At 37.4% G+C, this 14,789-nt stretch overlaps 1 protein-coding gene across 2 annotated transcripts in view; it reads left to right on the plus strand.

Annotated features, from left to right (window-relative positions):
• CORIN (corin, serine peptidase) overlaps positions 1-14,789 on the plus strand; it is a 126,071-nt gene that overhangs the window by 106,208 nt on the left and 5,074 nt on the right. For both annotated transcript variants that reach the window (XM_059844889.1, XM_059844888.1), the window contains exons 17-20: positions 6,073-6,195; positions 8,841-8,890; positions 10,358-10,532; positions 14,345-14,616. In XM_059844889.1, coding sequence (XP_059700872.1) covers positions 6,073-6,195; positions 8,841-8,890; positions 10,358-10,532; positions 14,345-14,616 — 620 coding nt within the window. The remainder of the gene's footprint in view (positions 1-6,072; positions 6,196-8,840; positions 8,891-10,357; positions 10,533-14,344; positions 14,617-14,789) is intronic.

The raw sequence follows: 14,789 nt of genomic DNA on the forward strand, positions 1-14,789 counted from the left end.
TTATGGATTATACTTTATTCTAAACTTGCAATTGAATGCATTTGAACAACTTCTTCCAAATGGAAAAGGGATAATAAGGTACTGAAAACACTGCTGTACAGAAGTATCCCAAATAGGTTACAAACAGAATGAACTTCATAACCTAAAATTGGTCCCTGCCTTCTAGCTTGTTTTCTTTGTTTTTCACTATAATTTAGTATGCAAGTCATAAAGATTATTTTTTACTGTAAATGTTGACTGTCATGCACAGTAATCAGCAGGTAGCAGACTAGAATTCTCTGAAAACTTTTTATTAAATATTTCCATTGTACAGTTTACCTAATGAAACATTACTTTTCCCCACTGATAGCACATTTATAATGTAGTACACAGACTGGATTCTCTTTTTCTCTCTTAGTTCTAAAAATTCCTCTCTTAAACACACATAAGAGAATTGCTAGCTTGAAATTAAATTTATCAAAGGAATATTCTAATTTTTAAGTTGAAATTGAAAAATTAGTGAAATTTAAGTTGGAAATTCCTACTTGAGTTGTGTAAGTGCTACTGCAAATTGAAATGTTTTGCCTGATTTAACAAGTAACTGATTTTATAGGTTATTAAATATTTTTAATTGACTTAGATTAAAGGAAACTTTTAGATCAAATGAATGAGATATGTTAGAATGTTATGTGCCCTGTGATGGTCATTAAATCTAGCAGACATCTTTCTGTGAAGGAGCAAGACTGACTTGGCTAAGGCACAAGCTGTAGGGTGACCCGAAATGGAAACTGGAATTCTAGAGAGAGTGAACATGTAGATCAAACCTACAAGAACTGGTGTGAACCATAAGAGTCCTGACAAATGAGAAAAACCAGGAATATTATACAGCGGGGAAAAAAAAAGGCAAAGCAAGAAATACCCCAAAACAAAACCACAAAGAAACCTTATAAAATGATATTACATTACTAAGATAGCAAAGACTTAAGAATGATGGTTAGAGTAAGAAATTAATGGGTAATACACTGCTCTTTAGAGTAGCTAGTTTTGTTGAAATCATCTAGGAGCATTTAATATTTATGTCTCTGGCAGGTCTCCATTATGGCTGACAGTAGTGGCAGCCATAGGTTTGAGAAGTTGTAGAGAATGGAGGAAACTGGTATGTCATCTTTCATTAAAAAGGATAAAAGAATGAGATACAAGGATTTCCAAACCACTTTCCTAGCATGAATTACCAACAAATTACAGCAGTATAGGGTCATAATGACAGACAGAATGTATTTATCAGGAACAAATCATGTCAGAGTCCCTTAATTTGTTCCTTGAAATACCAGAGGCACTGTGGATGGGGAAAAAACTGTAGATGTGATATACTTTTAACTTTCACACTGTGTGAAATGACTTTTGAAATAAATAAGGAGCTATGAACAGAGCTGAAATGATGTGGGAATGTTGATGATTCATTGGCAGACCATAAAGATGTTTTGGTGGGGGGCTAGACACATGGCAGTGTGTCTGGGAGGATGCAATGGTATTGTGAATCATTCAGAGGAAAGAGTGGAGAGCAGGCCTGGTAATTCCTCATTCAGCATCAAGCTGGGGGGATCTGAAAGCATTTTGGAGGACAGGATTAGAATTCAAAAATTTTTTGACAGGCTGGCGAAATGGCCTGAATTAACCAAGACTGTTTATGTGTGATCACTTTGTGGTATTCAGTTTGTATTAGATTTGGACTAAATGAGAATTGGTCAGCAGGAATGACCAGAGACCTAGAAATCATGGCCAGTGAAGAAAGATTGGAAACTCTGCTTGGTCAGTCAGGGGAAAGGAGTTACAAGAGCCTTGGAATATGTAGAAGGTTAGGCATAAACTACTCTCCATTTCCAATGGAAAAAAGAGTAATGAGCTTAAATGACAAGTAGGAAAATTTAGAAAAAACATTAAAAAATTGCTTGAATATATTGACTGGAAATTCTGAGGATTCTTCATCATTAAAGTTATGTTCAAACAAGGAGCATGAAAATCTGCCAGAGAGAATTTATATATGGTTGGTCTTATTTCAAATTAGGGGGATAGATCAGATGGCCTCATAAGATTTTTTTTGGCTGAATTTCTGATAGTTAACATTTTAGTGAAAGAAAGTCTCATGGAAGAATTTTTTCATAGGTCCAAATCCCATTTCATTCTTGAAAGCAGTGCAGAGGACCTAAAGAAAATCTGTGTGAAAGTCACACTGGTCTTATACCACTAAACTTGGTATTTCTGTCACCTCAAATGTAGAGGAAAAAAAAGTAACAAAACATTGCTGTTTGTTTTGTATTTGTATATCTGTTGTATATCTATTTGTATATTTGTTTGGTTTGTATTTTGTATATCTATTGTACACTTCCTTTAATATGGAACTTTCCACAGTCTTGGAGAAGCCCATAGGCTGAGACTACAGGACAAAAATTTATTAATTGACTGTTATATTCTAGCAGTTTGAGCTCAGAAGGACTAGTGCAGCTCTTCTGCTTATAAAGATTTAATGGACATGAGAAAATTAAAATTTTATGGTCTGCTTAGACTTTCAGAACCATGTGGGTTGTAAAATAGTACTTGAGTATGCAAATAATTTCATCCAAATAGCACTATGAGATGTTTTAAAGTTATGTGGTACAGGTAGGATTTCTAATTTATTTTGTGAACTTGATGAGGGATCTGGTGAAAAAATCACCACTCAGAATGTGTGAACTATTGTTACCATGGTATGAATGTCTTAAGTTTGCAGATAGCATTAATAAACTTTCTGAAGTAATGTAGCAATTTCAGATATCTACATACAGATGCTGGTTGGACTTGATGATCTCGGAGCTCTTTCCAACCTCATTATTTCTGTGATTCAGTGCTTCAGTGACTGTTCTGTAATGTCAAAATATGCTCTGGTGTGTGAAAAGTCTGATCTAGTAACTTGGCCTTCTTTAAGATTCAGCTCTTTGTCATAGGCTCTGGTCACTACGGTGTGTTTGTGCTTTGCAAAAAATCACAAAAGCCTCACTGTAACAGGCATCTGGAGAACCCCTAACCCTTCTCCCACCTGAAGCACACCTATTGCCAAATGGGATCAGGTCAACCACTGCTCTGTTTAGCCAAGCCATGAAAACGTTGATGGATAGGGCTCTTTGTTCCAGGGCTGCTTCACCTTCCTAATGAAAAAGTATTTCCTTTTCGTGTGCTGTGAGTCTCCAAAGCTGTAGGTCTAGGCCATTTCCCCATGTTTTACCATGCAGCACTATTGAGAAAAATTTGTTTCAGTCATGTTTTAACTCCTCTTCAAGTAGTTGCAGGTTGCTGCTGAATTGCCCCTTAGATTCCTCTTCACAAGAGTAAACAAGTTCAGTACCCTCAACCCCTCCTTGAGAGTCAGTGCCAGCGGCCCCTCAAAAATCTGAAAGCCATTTGTGTGATCCTTTCCAGTTTCTAAATATCGTCTTAAACCGATGCACCTCCAAACTACACACTGTAAACTGCACACTCTCTTCCAGTATGTATGGTTTCAGTCAACAAATACTGTTTCAGTTTTGCTTTTTGCCAGTAAGGGTAATAATTAAAAGCACTAATTTAAAATCCACACCAAGTTTCTGAGCAAAGTGATTATGGTATATTCAAACCAAAGGGGAAAACAGAAAATTACAGAGAAGTAAAGAAGCCTTCTGAAAGCATTTAATAAAAAAAAATCTTTATTTGTTTGGGATGAAATCTTGGAAGATATTGCAATTTCAGAAGGACACTAAAAAACTGGCAGGGGAGCTGTTTTGGAACTGGAAGATGTAGCTTCATAACTAGAAGTAATTAGCAATATAACCTTGTTGTCTTAGAAACTCAGAAGAAAATGTGTGCTACAGCTCCAAGAGGGACAAGGAGAACCTGCTGGCTGCTGTGTTTCTGGAGCACAGGATGAGGCTGGTAAAATGGGTACCCACTGCTCCACCTCCCTCCTTTTCTCTGAGTGATTTAGAGTCCCTGGTGTAATGTGTGCTCCTGGCCCAGCAGCCCCTCTGAAAGTCTCACACTTAGAAACTCTCACCAGCCTGAATCTTTACTGCAAAGATTTTTAGCTCATGTCCTTTCATTCTCTAGCAATTCTGAGAATGCTCTGGTCTCTACACAAATGGTAACCATTGTCTCCAGCTTTTTTCATCTAGAAATGAGGCTCTTTTTTCCCCTTTATTCTGGCTATTTCTCATTAAGTAGATGAAAGGAGACAAGTGGCAGCCCTTGCCTATCTAAAAGAAAATATTTTATAAGCAGCATCAAGGGGGGAACATAAACGTTTATAGAAGCCATTCTAAATTGAGAAACCATATAAATTAAGATATCCTGGTTTTGAGTGTTTTATATCAAACAGTGACCACCAAAGAAAGGTATGATCTTTTGACTTTTGCTTTACTTAAGTAAAATAACTATGAAATTTCATACAGGTATAAGTGTTTTGGAGGTTGTTATCTTGATTTGGAAGCACATATCTCCTTAATTCTGATTGCAGCATCACTGTAATCTGTAATCCAGAACTGCAGGCTTCATCAAAACAGTCTGGTATTTTGTATTAATACAGATTTGGATTCATCAAATGGCATGATATTCACACCTTTTGCACATTTTTGAGTTGCATATTTTATAGCTCAAACACTGTTTACAAGTTCATAAAATAGCACTGTACACAGCTATGAAATGGTGCACATCATTGTTCAGAGATCATAAGGCAGAACGTCATCTTGAGAAAAAGGTATGCATATGTTTGGTAGGAAAAAGGGTAGGAAATATGGAAGAGAGCAGATCTTTATGTGGATTCTAAAAGCAGGCACTGAGAAAGAAACCTCTTTTTGCAGCAAACATATGCCTGCACACTCTGGTTAGTAGGTCATGGAATGACATTTGCTTAATATGCCCAGAGAAAGTTCTGAAAAATAAGTCATGTAACAGGCAGGGTCCAGGGCCGTGACCTCAAAGTTTGGTTTATCCTGCCAGCTGTGCTGAAAATATTTCCATATGGTTACACTGACAACTTTACCATAAAATAGAATTCTTTGATCTCTGTTAGTCTGTGCAATCAAGGATAAAGAGTGCTGGTGTTTTGTAAAGATTTTTTAAAAAATAAATATAATCAATATTGGGAATTGGACATAAAGACAACTAATATTCTGGCTGGCATTACCAGGTACTATCATGAGAAATTGGGTTCACAGGCCAATTTTAGGACACATCACAGTTTTGCCAAAATTCTCTAATTCTCTTTTCCATGAGTTAGGATTTAGAATTTGGCCCTTGACTAGTGTTTGGGAGAGCACTGCTTCAAAGTCCTTGTCATTGACAGGGATTGATGGCTAATCAGGAATGTACTGTGCTGCAAAGCTGCATGACAAGTAAAGTAATTTAGAAATGCTCTATTTTTTTCCATTTGGCAGTCAAGGTATGATAAAATAGCAATTTCTTGGGTCTTTCAGGCAATAACTAGGCTGAGGAAGTGGATATATGAAAATATCTCCTGGTGAACCATTCTAACCCTCACATACTTGTTAGGTTGCTGCAGAAGAACGGGTTTGACATCGTGACATCGTCACCAGTGATTTGTTCTGTTTCGCAAAGCATGCAGCTTGGACCTAGAGATACACTCAAGCCCTATTAACAGGGCTAGACTGCTCTTTACTGTTAATTTTTAATAGATTTCCAATGACAGGAATGTAAGAAAATATTTTTTCTGTTACCTCTTTTACATATGAAGATCTATTTTTCTTTTTTTTTTTTTTTGCATTTCGCATTTTGCGAGGCCAAGAAACTGTTGAAAGAGTATCAATGTGTGCATTACAGCAAATGCCACCAGAAGGTTCTTGCTGTTCTTTATTCTAATGCTGCTCCTTGTTGGGAAATACAATGTGACAGTCATGTTGGCTGGCCTGGCTTCTCAGGGTGATTTCATTCTCCTAACTGTGTATCTGCCACTCGTGGCTTTGCCATATCAGTCAGACGTGTATCTTCAGAGTAAACAGGTATTTTAGGGCCTCTGCACCTCCATAACTCTAACATAGAAGTTCTGTCAATGTCTTTCATTTGTTTCAGAGGACCATCCAAAACAGAAATTGTAATAGAGAGTGAGCAAATGGAGGACCAAAAATGGCTGAATCTGCACTCAGACTGGAGGAATAAAAATGCATCCACTTTACATGCACTTCTAGTGAATGGGTAAGTAACAGGTTAAAAAGGACCTATTTCACTGCTGTGGGTGGTCACTTACGAATGCAGCATGACAAACTCTGGTAAGCTCTTCTTTTCCATGGTATCTGTGTATAAATCCCAGCACATTCTCATGTAAGTTGTTAAGATACATTCTACAATTACTTCAGTGTCTACAACCACTGTAGTCTCTTTTGAGACCATTTTGTGAATCCTCAGGGGCCTGTTGTGGTAGAATAAGAGCATTGGAATGATACAGAGGTGATGCCCTTGAAGCACCTGGACCAAACAGCTTTGTTAAATCTCTGCTGAGCAAGAAAGTCCAGCAAGTACTGTACAGCAAAGTCTGCAGCAACATCTTACCATCCTCTGCAGCCTGTGTAGTCTGGATTCATTCAGTAGAGGCTATATCCACTTACAGTAGGTTTCCTTAGCTCTGGCTTCAGGTGATGGTATAAACTCATGGTTGAGACATTCAGAGTGGGACTTTGAAGAGCCAGTGAACTAGAAATCCAGGGCAAAACTGGGGGAGCCACCTAATCCCCACTGGCAGCTGCATTCTTCAAAAAGCAGATTCATGTTATTTAGATTATTCTCTTTGAAATGCCCAGGAGCTTTCAGAACATTCTTCCTCCGTAGAAAATCCCTGTCTTTTCACAAGAAAAGATTGTCTTGGGTAACGGCAGAGATACAATATCTGTGAAGACAAAAATCTGAGGAAGAAATCTCCATTTCTTTTGCTTGGCTCCATTGTTTTCTATGCTCAAAGTTTTCCCTAGTGGGAAAATACTAAAAAGTTTGTGCCTGCAAGGACCTAATTTTTCTTTCTTACGTCTCAATTTTGTACCTGTTTTGTTTTACATTGGTATTTTCCCCATTCCTTTAAATTAATTTATAGTTTTTCATCTAGAAGGGCCATTACTGAACAATACTTGCAAGTTGACTTTTTAACTCTTTGATTTTCCTTTCTCACTGTCTTTTTTCTCTAGCCTAACAGTGTCCAAATGCTTTTCTCTAGAGTAAAACAAGAATAAACACCTTGGGTTATGACCAGATGCAAAGGCAGATCCACAATCCTATTCTGTTCAGTCACTAAAGTGCAAAGCAGAAATTTCAAGGTACTTTTTGACATTTTTGGAAGAGGTCTGCTAGGAAACCTATGAAGTAATGGATCTGGAGCCTCTGAGTTACAAGTTCTAGTCACAAAATATTTAGTTTTGCCCAAAGGGCAGGTTAAAGGAGGGAAAGCATCAATAATGAGTATTATTGTTAAATCTGTCTTTAGTTTTGGCTGTATCAGGCATCCAGTCCAGATGACTGGGAAGTGCTCCTGAGCCCTGCAGTCTGGTGTATTCATCTGTGTCACCTGCAGCATGTAAAATGTTTGTGCTGTGGAGTATGCTGTATGTTTAAAGGAGTTGCCAGGCTTCTGGACTAATGGGAACTTGGCCAAGAACTAACAAATAGACCACTAAATCATAAAGTTTTGATAGGAGGGAACAGCACAGTTCAGGCAGTGCACACATAAAAGCTTTAAAGTTTTCTCTTTAGAGCTGGCTGTATGGTATGTCAAAGAAACAAGTGTAAAACACGAGCATGGCTGGTCTTAGTTATATTCTGTGTATTTTCTTTGCCTGTCAAAATTGTGCAGAAATTTAATTTCCTGAAATTGGTTGTCTGCTATCTCTAGAAAAATAATTTTTTGAGTTGTGTTTTCAGGAAGACAAATAGACTGATTTTTACAGTGTATGGATGAGGTATATGCAATGTTAGGGACAAAGGTTTGGTTAAATTCCAGATTCAGTACAGATTCCAGGTAATCTGGTGGGCTGGCTGACACTGTTGTTTTGCCCACATTAGTATCTGTATCTATGATTTAACATGAAATGCAGCCTCTTTTTAGGTGGTTGCAGTTTTAAAGATACTGCCTGCCTGCTGGGGTTAAAGTCTGCAAAGAATTACTGGGCAAAGAAATGACCTGTGTATTCAGCTCTGCACCTCAGAAAAGCGTGTACACAGTAGGAATGGAATAACTGTGGAAATAAAAAGCAGTCAGCTAGTTGTGCAACAGTGCTTGCTGATTTAATTGTGATTTCTCCTCCCTTGACAAAAAAAAAATCAATTCTTCCCTCTCTTAACTGAAGATATTCAACAGAAAGTATAAGTTTTTGTTGTTCTAATACCTACTTCTGCAGACTTCCTGGATTCTTTTAAAACAGCCAAACTCTTAGGGCATGAAAGATCATCTGTTAGCAAAAGCATTTCAAAGAAAATCCTGTCCTTTGAGTGTAAGGAAGAGGAATGAGACTGGCAATCTGTGCTTTCAGGTGCTGTAAATAAGAGCTTGACAGACTGTGCATCCCAGCTGACCTCAGTGCTGGATCCATGCCCAGGGAGCAAGGCAGTCTGCAAAATATATGACACCTACTCATGAAATCTATTGTAAAGCTGAACTAATATTTTGAATTATCTTCAGGCAGATGCTGGAAGCCATGGATGATCTGGCACAAGAAGCTCCTTAAGTGTCTTTTTACAGTTTGAGGGAATTTTTAACAGCTGGATTACAGCAATGAATACAATACCTGTGCTGATTTTCAAATTACCAAAATGAATCAATTAATGAGATTTCCACCATGTTTTGTTTCAATATTTAGACAGACGTGTCAAAGCAGAAGCAAAGTGGCTCTCTTTTGCACTAAAGAAGGTAAGAGAGAAGTGCTTGTAAAATAAATACTTTAAAATAAATACTTTTCAAAATGTGTTAAATCACTTTAAAAAGTCAGATGTTTAGTATGGATTCATTCTAAAATTTTTACTATACCTCTGAAACATCTAATTTTGCACTGGGTTCATTTTTCCTTACTTCACTCAGTCTCATCATCTTTTCTTACATTTTGACTAGGATGCTGTGTGTTAAGGTAGCCCATTCCTGATACCACAAAAGGAATTCTGTCAGCAGTTAGGTTTCAGAAAGTAATTTGATGAAATATCCTTAACCAGCAGAGTGGTTGGCAGACTGTCTGCCTGGGAGTTGAAGCCGTGATCTGTTTGTTAAGTTAAAGAGGATAGAAGAACCTGAAGTAGAAAGTTATGGACCAAGTCTGTTGGCACAACAGATTGTGCAATTTTAAGTGGTTTGAAAATGCAGAAATTCTTCATCTCTGATGAAACCATGTTCTAGAGACAAGAAGAGCTTTGCCGAAGAACTTGAACTATGAAGTAGCTTGAGGCTGGGAAAAGGAATTACAAGACAGGAGCTAAATTTGGGAAACTAATCAAAACATTTGCTACTTGTCAGAGAAAAGCAAAAGCTCAAAGGAGCTTTGAAAAAGCTCACTGAAGGTATTTTGTTCTGACATATGTTGCTTACTCTATGAAGTTAAATGAAAACAGTAAGAATTATAAGGTACAAATAACCATTGCTCCAGTTTATTTCTTCAGCATTAAATTCCCAGACACATGCAATGGCAGCATATCCTCCCTTGGGATGCTAGTTGCAGAAACTGGTGGTGTGCTTTTGTTCTCTAAATTAGACTGAGTATAAACAGAATAAATAACAAGCCTGGCATCTTTCAAATCCAGAAAAGAAAATGAAACAAAAGTGAAGGATTATTTTAGAGTAGTAACTGGCAGGTAGGTAGTCTGGTGTAGCTTCTAGTGGAAGTGGCTTGTAAAGTGTAATGGACAAAGTACCAGAATGTCTTCAGATCTTCAAATATTCTCCCTTAGTAATTTCTGCAGGCAAAGTGAGTTTTCTGCTGTGTAGCTGAGTCAACAGCATGACATGAACCTCACACCTGACTTAAGAAAAACCTTATTATTAGCCGAGTAGATTTTTCAGAAGCAATTCTTCTGGATAATACAAAGTAGGCCAAAATGTTACTAGCTAGAAGGAAAAAAAACCATCAGGAAATCTGAGTGAAAGGAAGTCAAGATTCCAGACTTGGCTTGGTTAATATTTCAGACTGATCCAGGCAAAATTAATAACCGGAGAGCAAATCCTTTGATCCAAAGGGATGCAAAAAGTGGCTCAGTGTCCGATACAGCCGTGTGTCAAACACTTTGGTTTGATGACTTGCCCTGGTTGGTGATTGCCTGATTTACTGTATTGTTCAGCGTAGTCTCAGGGCTGTGACACGGCGCGGTGCCTCTAACGCTGCTGTCCCCGCAGACTGCGGCCGCCGCCCCGCCGCCCGCATGAGCAAGAGGATCCTGGGCGGCCGGACCAGCCGGCCGGGGCGCTGGCCCTGGCAGTGCTCCCTGCAGAGCGAGCCCAGCGGGCACGTCTGCGGCTGTGTGCTCATCGCCAGCAGATGGGTCCTGACCGTCGCGCACTGCTTCGAGGGGTGAGAGCGCTCAGACCTTGCACTGCTCATGTATCGTGTGAGCAAGGCGTGTTTTATGATCGGCTTTTCGCTAATATTTAAATGAATATTTTATGTGTTGTGTTAGAAAGTAATGCTGTAGTAATTCTCTTATGTAGTGTGTTAAATATAGATTTAAGTTATAACAAAATGTTAAAATAGAAACTATGCTATTTAAAATAGTTTTTTTCTAAAAGAAAAGACTCGCACAGAGATAGAGGTCACAAGGCACCTAAATCTTTCAGAGAAAGCGAATTTATTGCCCCATTATCAGGAGAAAAAAACTTCTTCCTGCCTTGCTCAGACAGAGCGATGCCATTAAGATTATGAAGAAGAAGTTGACAATGACCAGACAGAATCCTGTATTGGAATAGAATTTATGCATCATGTATGAAATGTATGAGTGTGCAACAAGTTATTGTTTTTAAGAGTTAATCCTCTGTTAACTTGTGTCCTTTTTCGGGCTTATGCTGCCCAGAAAAAGGTACCCAGACATTCGTAACTCTTTGTTTCTATTATCTCATATTGTCCTAATTCAAATTGTCCAAATTATTATTGCTCTAATTGTATTACTATTTTTATAACCATTTTATTACTATGAAACTTTTAAAACTTTAAAACCAAGTGATTGGCGTTTTTCACATATTGCACGTGTGAATTTACAAGTTCTCCCTCTACTAAACACACGGGGCTTAGGTGGAGACTTTTGCAGAATGGCCAGTCATAGAGACTTGGTTTTAGGACACTAAAAAAGAAGGTAAAAGGTACAAACCAGCATCAGCGTAGGTTTTCACGTTTTATTATTCACTGCTGGCATCTCTGCTGAAAGCTAAATGAAGATGCCCTCACTTTCAGCAGGAAACAGGAGAAGGAAGAAGATCAAAGCACTAATTCTGTAGCTGTCATATAACTGCCATGAGTTTAAAAATCATCCTCTGTACCAGTGTAGGAAAGACACTGAAAAAATGCTGTGGCCACTGGTAAAAAGAAAAACTGAGTATTTACTCACAGTGCAAATGACATATTGAAGTCACTGCCTTTTCTTTTTATACAGCCCACTCTTTTATTAGGATTGCAATCATTAACAAGTCAGTATTAACATCTGAGTGCCTCCTGGTATCAGAGGCCATGGTGGAAGGGCAGTCTGGAGTGCAGAGGCTGTTTACATCTCTTAGCAATTGTTTTGATCATTGCCAATTTTTTGTTTCTAATCAGTATTCCTTTCTGATGAACCACAGATTTCAGAGGGAGCTTCATTACCTGATTTATTTTGTCATGTACCAAAGTTTTTTAATTGGGTTTCTATAGAAAATTTAAACAAGTGTTTTCTGCTGTAGTTTGCAAGTACTTCTCTGGCATATGGTTGCTTAATCCTGCTGTAAACTGGTGTTTGCTCACTGAAAATTATTTTAAACTACACAAAACACTCTTTGTGTTTAAAGCAGCAGAAATTCTATGTTAAGCAAGATTCTCTTGAACTGATATTTCTTTATAGTCATCCCCTTTCCCAGTAAAAATTCAGATTTTGTCTTTTTATTTCTGAAAACCTGAGTTCTTTGGTGTTTGTCCTTTTTAACTAAAAGTTTGCTAAACCTGTATAATACAAACAAGAGTACTGTATTTTACCGGATTTTGGGTCCAGAAGGAATTTCTCTTCCTTCTCCATCTATTTTTAAATATACTGCTGGAATATTTCCTGTCCTTTGGAAGAACACTTTCTGGTGATCTAAAATAAAGGGTGGGACAGAGGTTGATTCTTCAGCAATATTGGACTGCTCTTGAATTTCCTGGATAAGTTTCCTCTCATTACTGAAAGATAAGCAAATGAGCTGTGACATTATAAAGTAAAAATTCTCCCAGTTTTGTCAAATGCAGAAAAAGTGCCACTACATTTTGGAGCTGTAAGTTTACCCCTCATGCAGAGCTGCATAATATCCCTGTGAGTTAAGAGTATAACTTATTAACAAGTTTCTTTCACATTTATATTCTAAAGACCCTGAAGTACTAAGATAGTCTGGTCTAATAGTCTAATAATTGATTGAAAAGTTATATTTTTTCTCTTTGCCTTTCTGAATAGATTGCCGGGGCGGGGGGGGGGGGGGGGGGGGGGGAATGTACCCAGAAATCTGAAATCTTGAAAATCTTCATTTGTAAGAACTTTTTTTGTAAGCTTAATATATCATCAGCAAGGCCATTCTTTGTCACTTTTTTTTTTTACATAAAGTATTTTAAACATTTCCCAAACCAACCATATACATGATAATTCAACAATATAAAAGATTTTACAGATAAAGATAATAGATACAGATTTTAAAGATAATACAACAATATAAAGAGATTTTAAAGTGTTCTGGTCCTTTATACAAAATGCTCCATTTTGTGAAACTCATCTGAAGTTTGGAATACAAAACATAAGGACCATATAAAACCAATACAAATAGCCATGAATAGAGGGCATTGTAGAGGGCATAAATAGAAAAGGCTGCATTAGCCTTGTGTTCTTTGCAAGTTTTCTTATTTTAGTCCCCAGGGTTTTGTCAAGATCATTTTGAAATGCATTACATTAAAGCATCCAAAACATTTAAAGATTTTTTTTTTTTTATGTGTAGGACAATGCATTCTGGCTGACTACTTATTTCTCTAGGCAATGCTATTTTACAGTGGTCATAAACACAATAGTTTATAAATATTCTCAGCACTTCATTTCTGTAACTTTATGGAACAGCTCACTAATTGATCATGATGCTAAAATGATCATTACAGTCTGAAATTCCAGAATGTTCATCCAACTCTTAAGATAAACATAGTTTTCATTTAGCAACTGAATCGCTTTACAAATTACAGGAATTAAAATCCTGTTGAGCACTATGAAAAAACTGAAATTTTGCATGCTTTTACTTGCACTGCTTTGAATAAGGTTCAGTCCTGTCAAAGGTGCTTAGTTATATGGACTTGTCTTTCAGCAGTCGTGAAAAATGGTGACTTTTTGGAGAGCTTTTAGCATCACAGACTAATTAGAAACCACAAAGAACCCACAACTAATCCTGTGACCAGTTAGGACTGAGAGATTACAGCCTCAAAGCCTTCCATAAAATCTAGGCTTTTCTGATGTGTCTCAACAGACAATAGTTCAGTGTTGATTACTAGTATTATTTTTAATATTGTATCATTTGTATCATTGCTTTATGGTCTTGTATGTTTACCAAAAGAGTCTCAAGAAAATTTAAGAGTCAAAGTAACCTTTGATTTTAGGCATAGAAAGTATACTTGGCACAGACTGAATGCTGAATAAATAAGGGATTTTTCCCATGGCTCTCATAAAATATTTAATTTACACAATAAAATTGCTTATTTGAGACTCCTTAGGGTTTTCAGTGAGACTTAACTGCTGTCAGCAGCAGACTGCTGAACAATATTCTCACCCCAGCAAAATTTCTATGTGCCCACCACTGAGCATGTGAGCAACTAATGCTGGGAAGGATCCAAGGGATGACTTTGACAGCCTTTAATACAGCAACTAATACATGGTTACATATCTTCTGATGGAGTGAGCTTTAATGTGTTTGATTACAAGGAGGGGGGAAATGGAAAGCATTGACTTCTGTTGCTCAGATCTTTGCTGTAAGGAATAATGCATCTGTTTAACAGAATAATAATCTGTTTTCTTCTTGTAGTATTTGTATGCTTTGCAAAGTGTAGTGTACAAAAAGCGAGAAAAAAAAATCTTGGGTATTTTAGCTTAAAAGAAAGACCTTGACTGAAATGTCATCTTTTTTTTTTTTTTTTCTTCAAAGGAGAGAAAATGCAGCTGTCTGGAAAGTAGTGTTTGGGATTAGCAATCTTGATCACCCATCAAGTTTCATGCAGACCCGACTAGTGAGGACCATCATCCTCCATCCACGCTACAACAGAGCAGTTGTAGACTATGATATCAGCATTGTGGAACTAGATGAGGACATCAACGAGACAAGCTATGTAAGACCTGTCTGCTTGCCCAGCAAGAACCAGTTGGTTCAGCCAGACACCTACTGCTACATCACAGGCTGGGGACACATGGGCAACAAAAGTAAGATGAATATTTCTGTGATTTTTGTAAAGTAAGAGTATTTCTCTGTGTGTGACATTTGAAAAACGTGTGAAGTTTCTACTGAGTTAATCAAATTAGTGATACTGTTAGAAGCTTTTATCCATTTATACTATTACTGGATCTTAGTAAATACTAGGGAAGTGTAACTACTC

The sequence above is a fragment of the Haemorhous mexicanus genome, chromosome 4, assembly GCF_027477595.1.
Source record: "Haemorhous mexicanus isolate bHaeMex1 chromosome 4, bHaeMex1.pri, whole genome shotgun sequence".
NCBI classification, from domain to species: Eukaryota; Metazoa; Chordata; class Aves; order Passeriformes; family Fringillidae; genus Haemorhous; species Haemorhous mexicanus.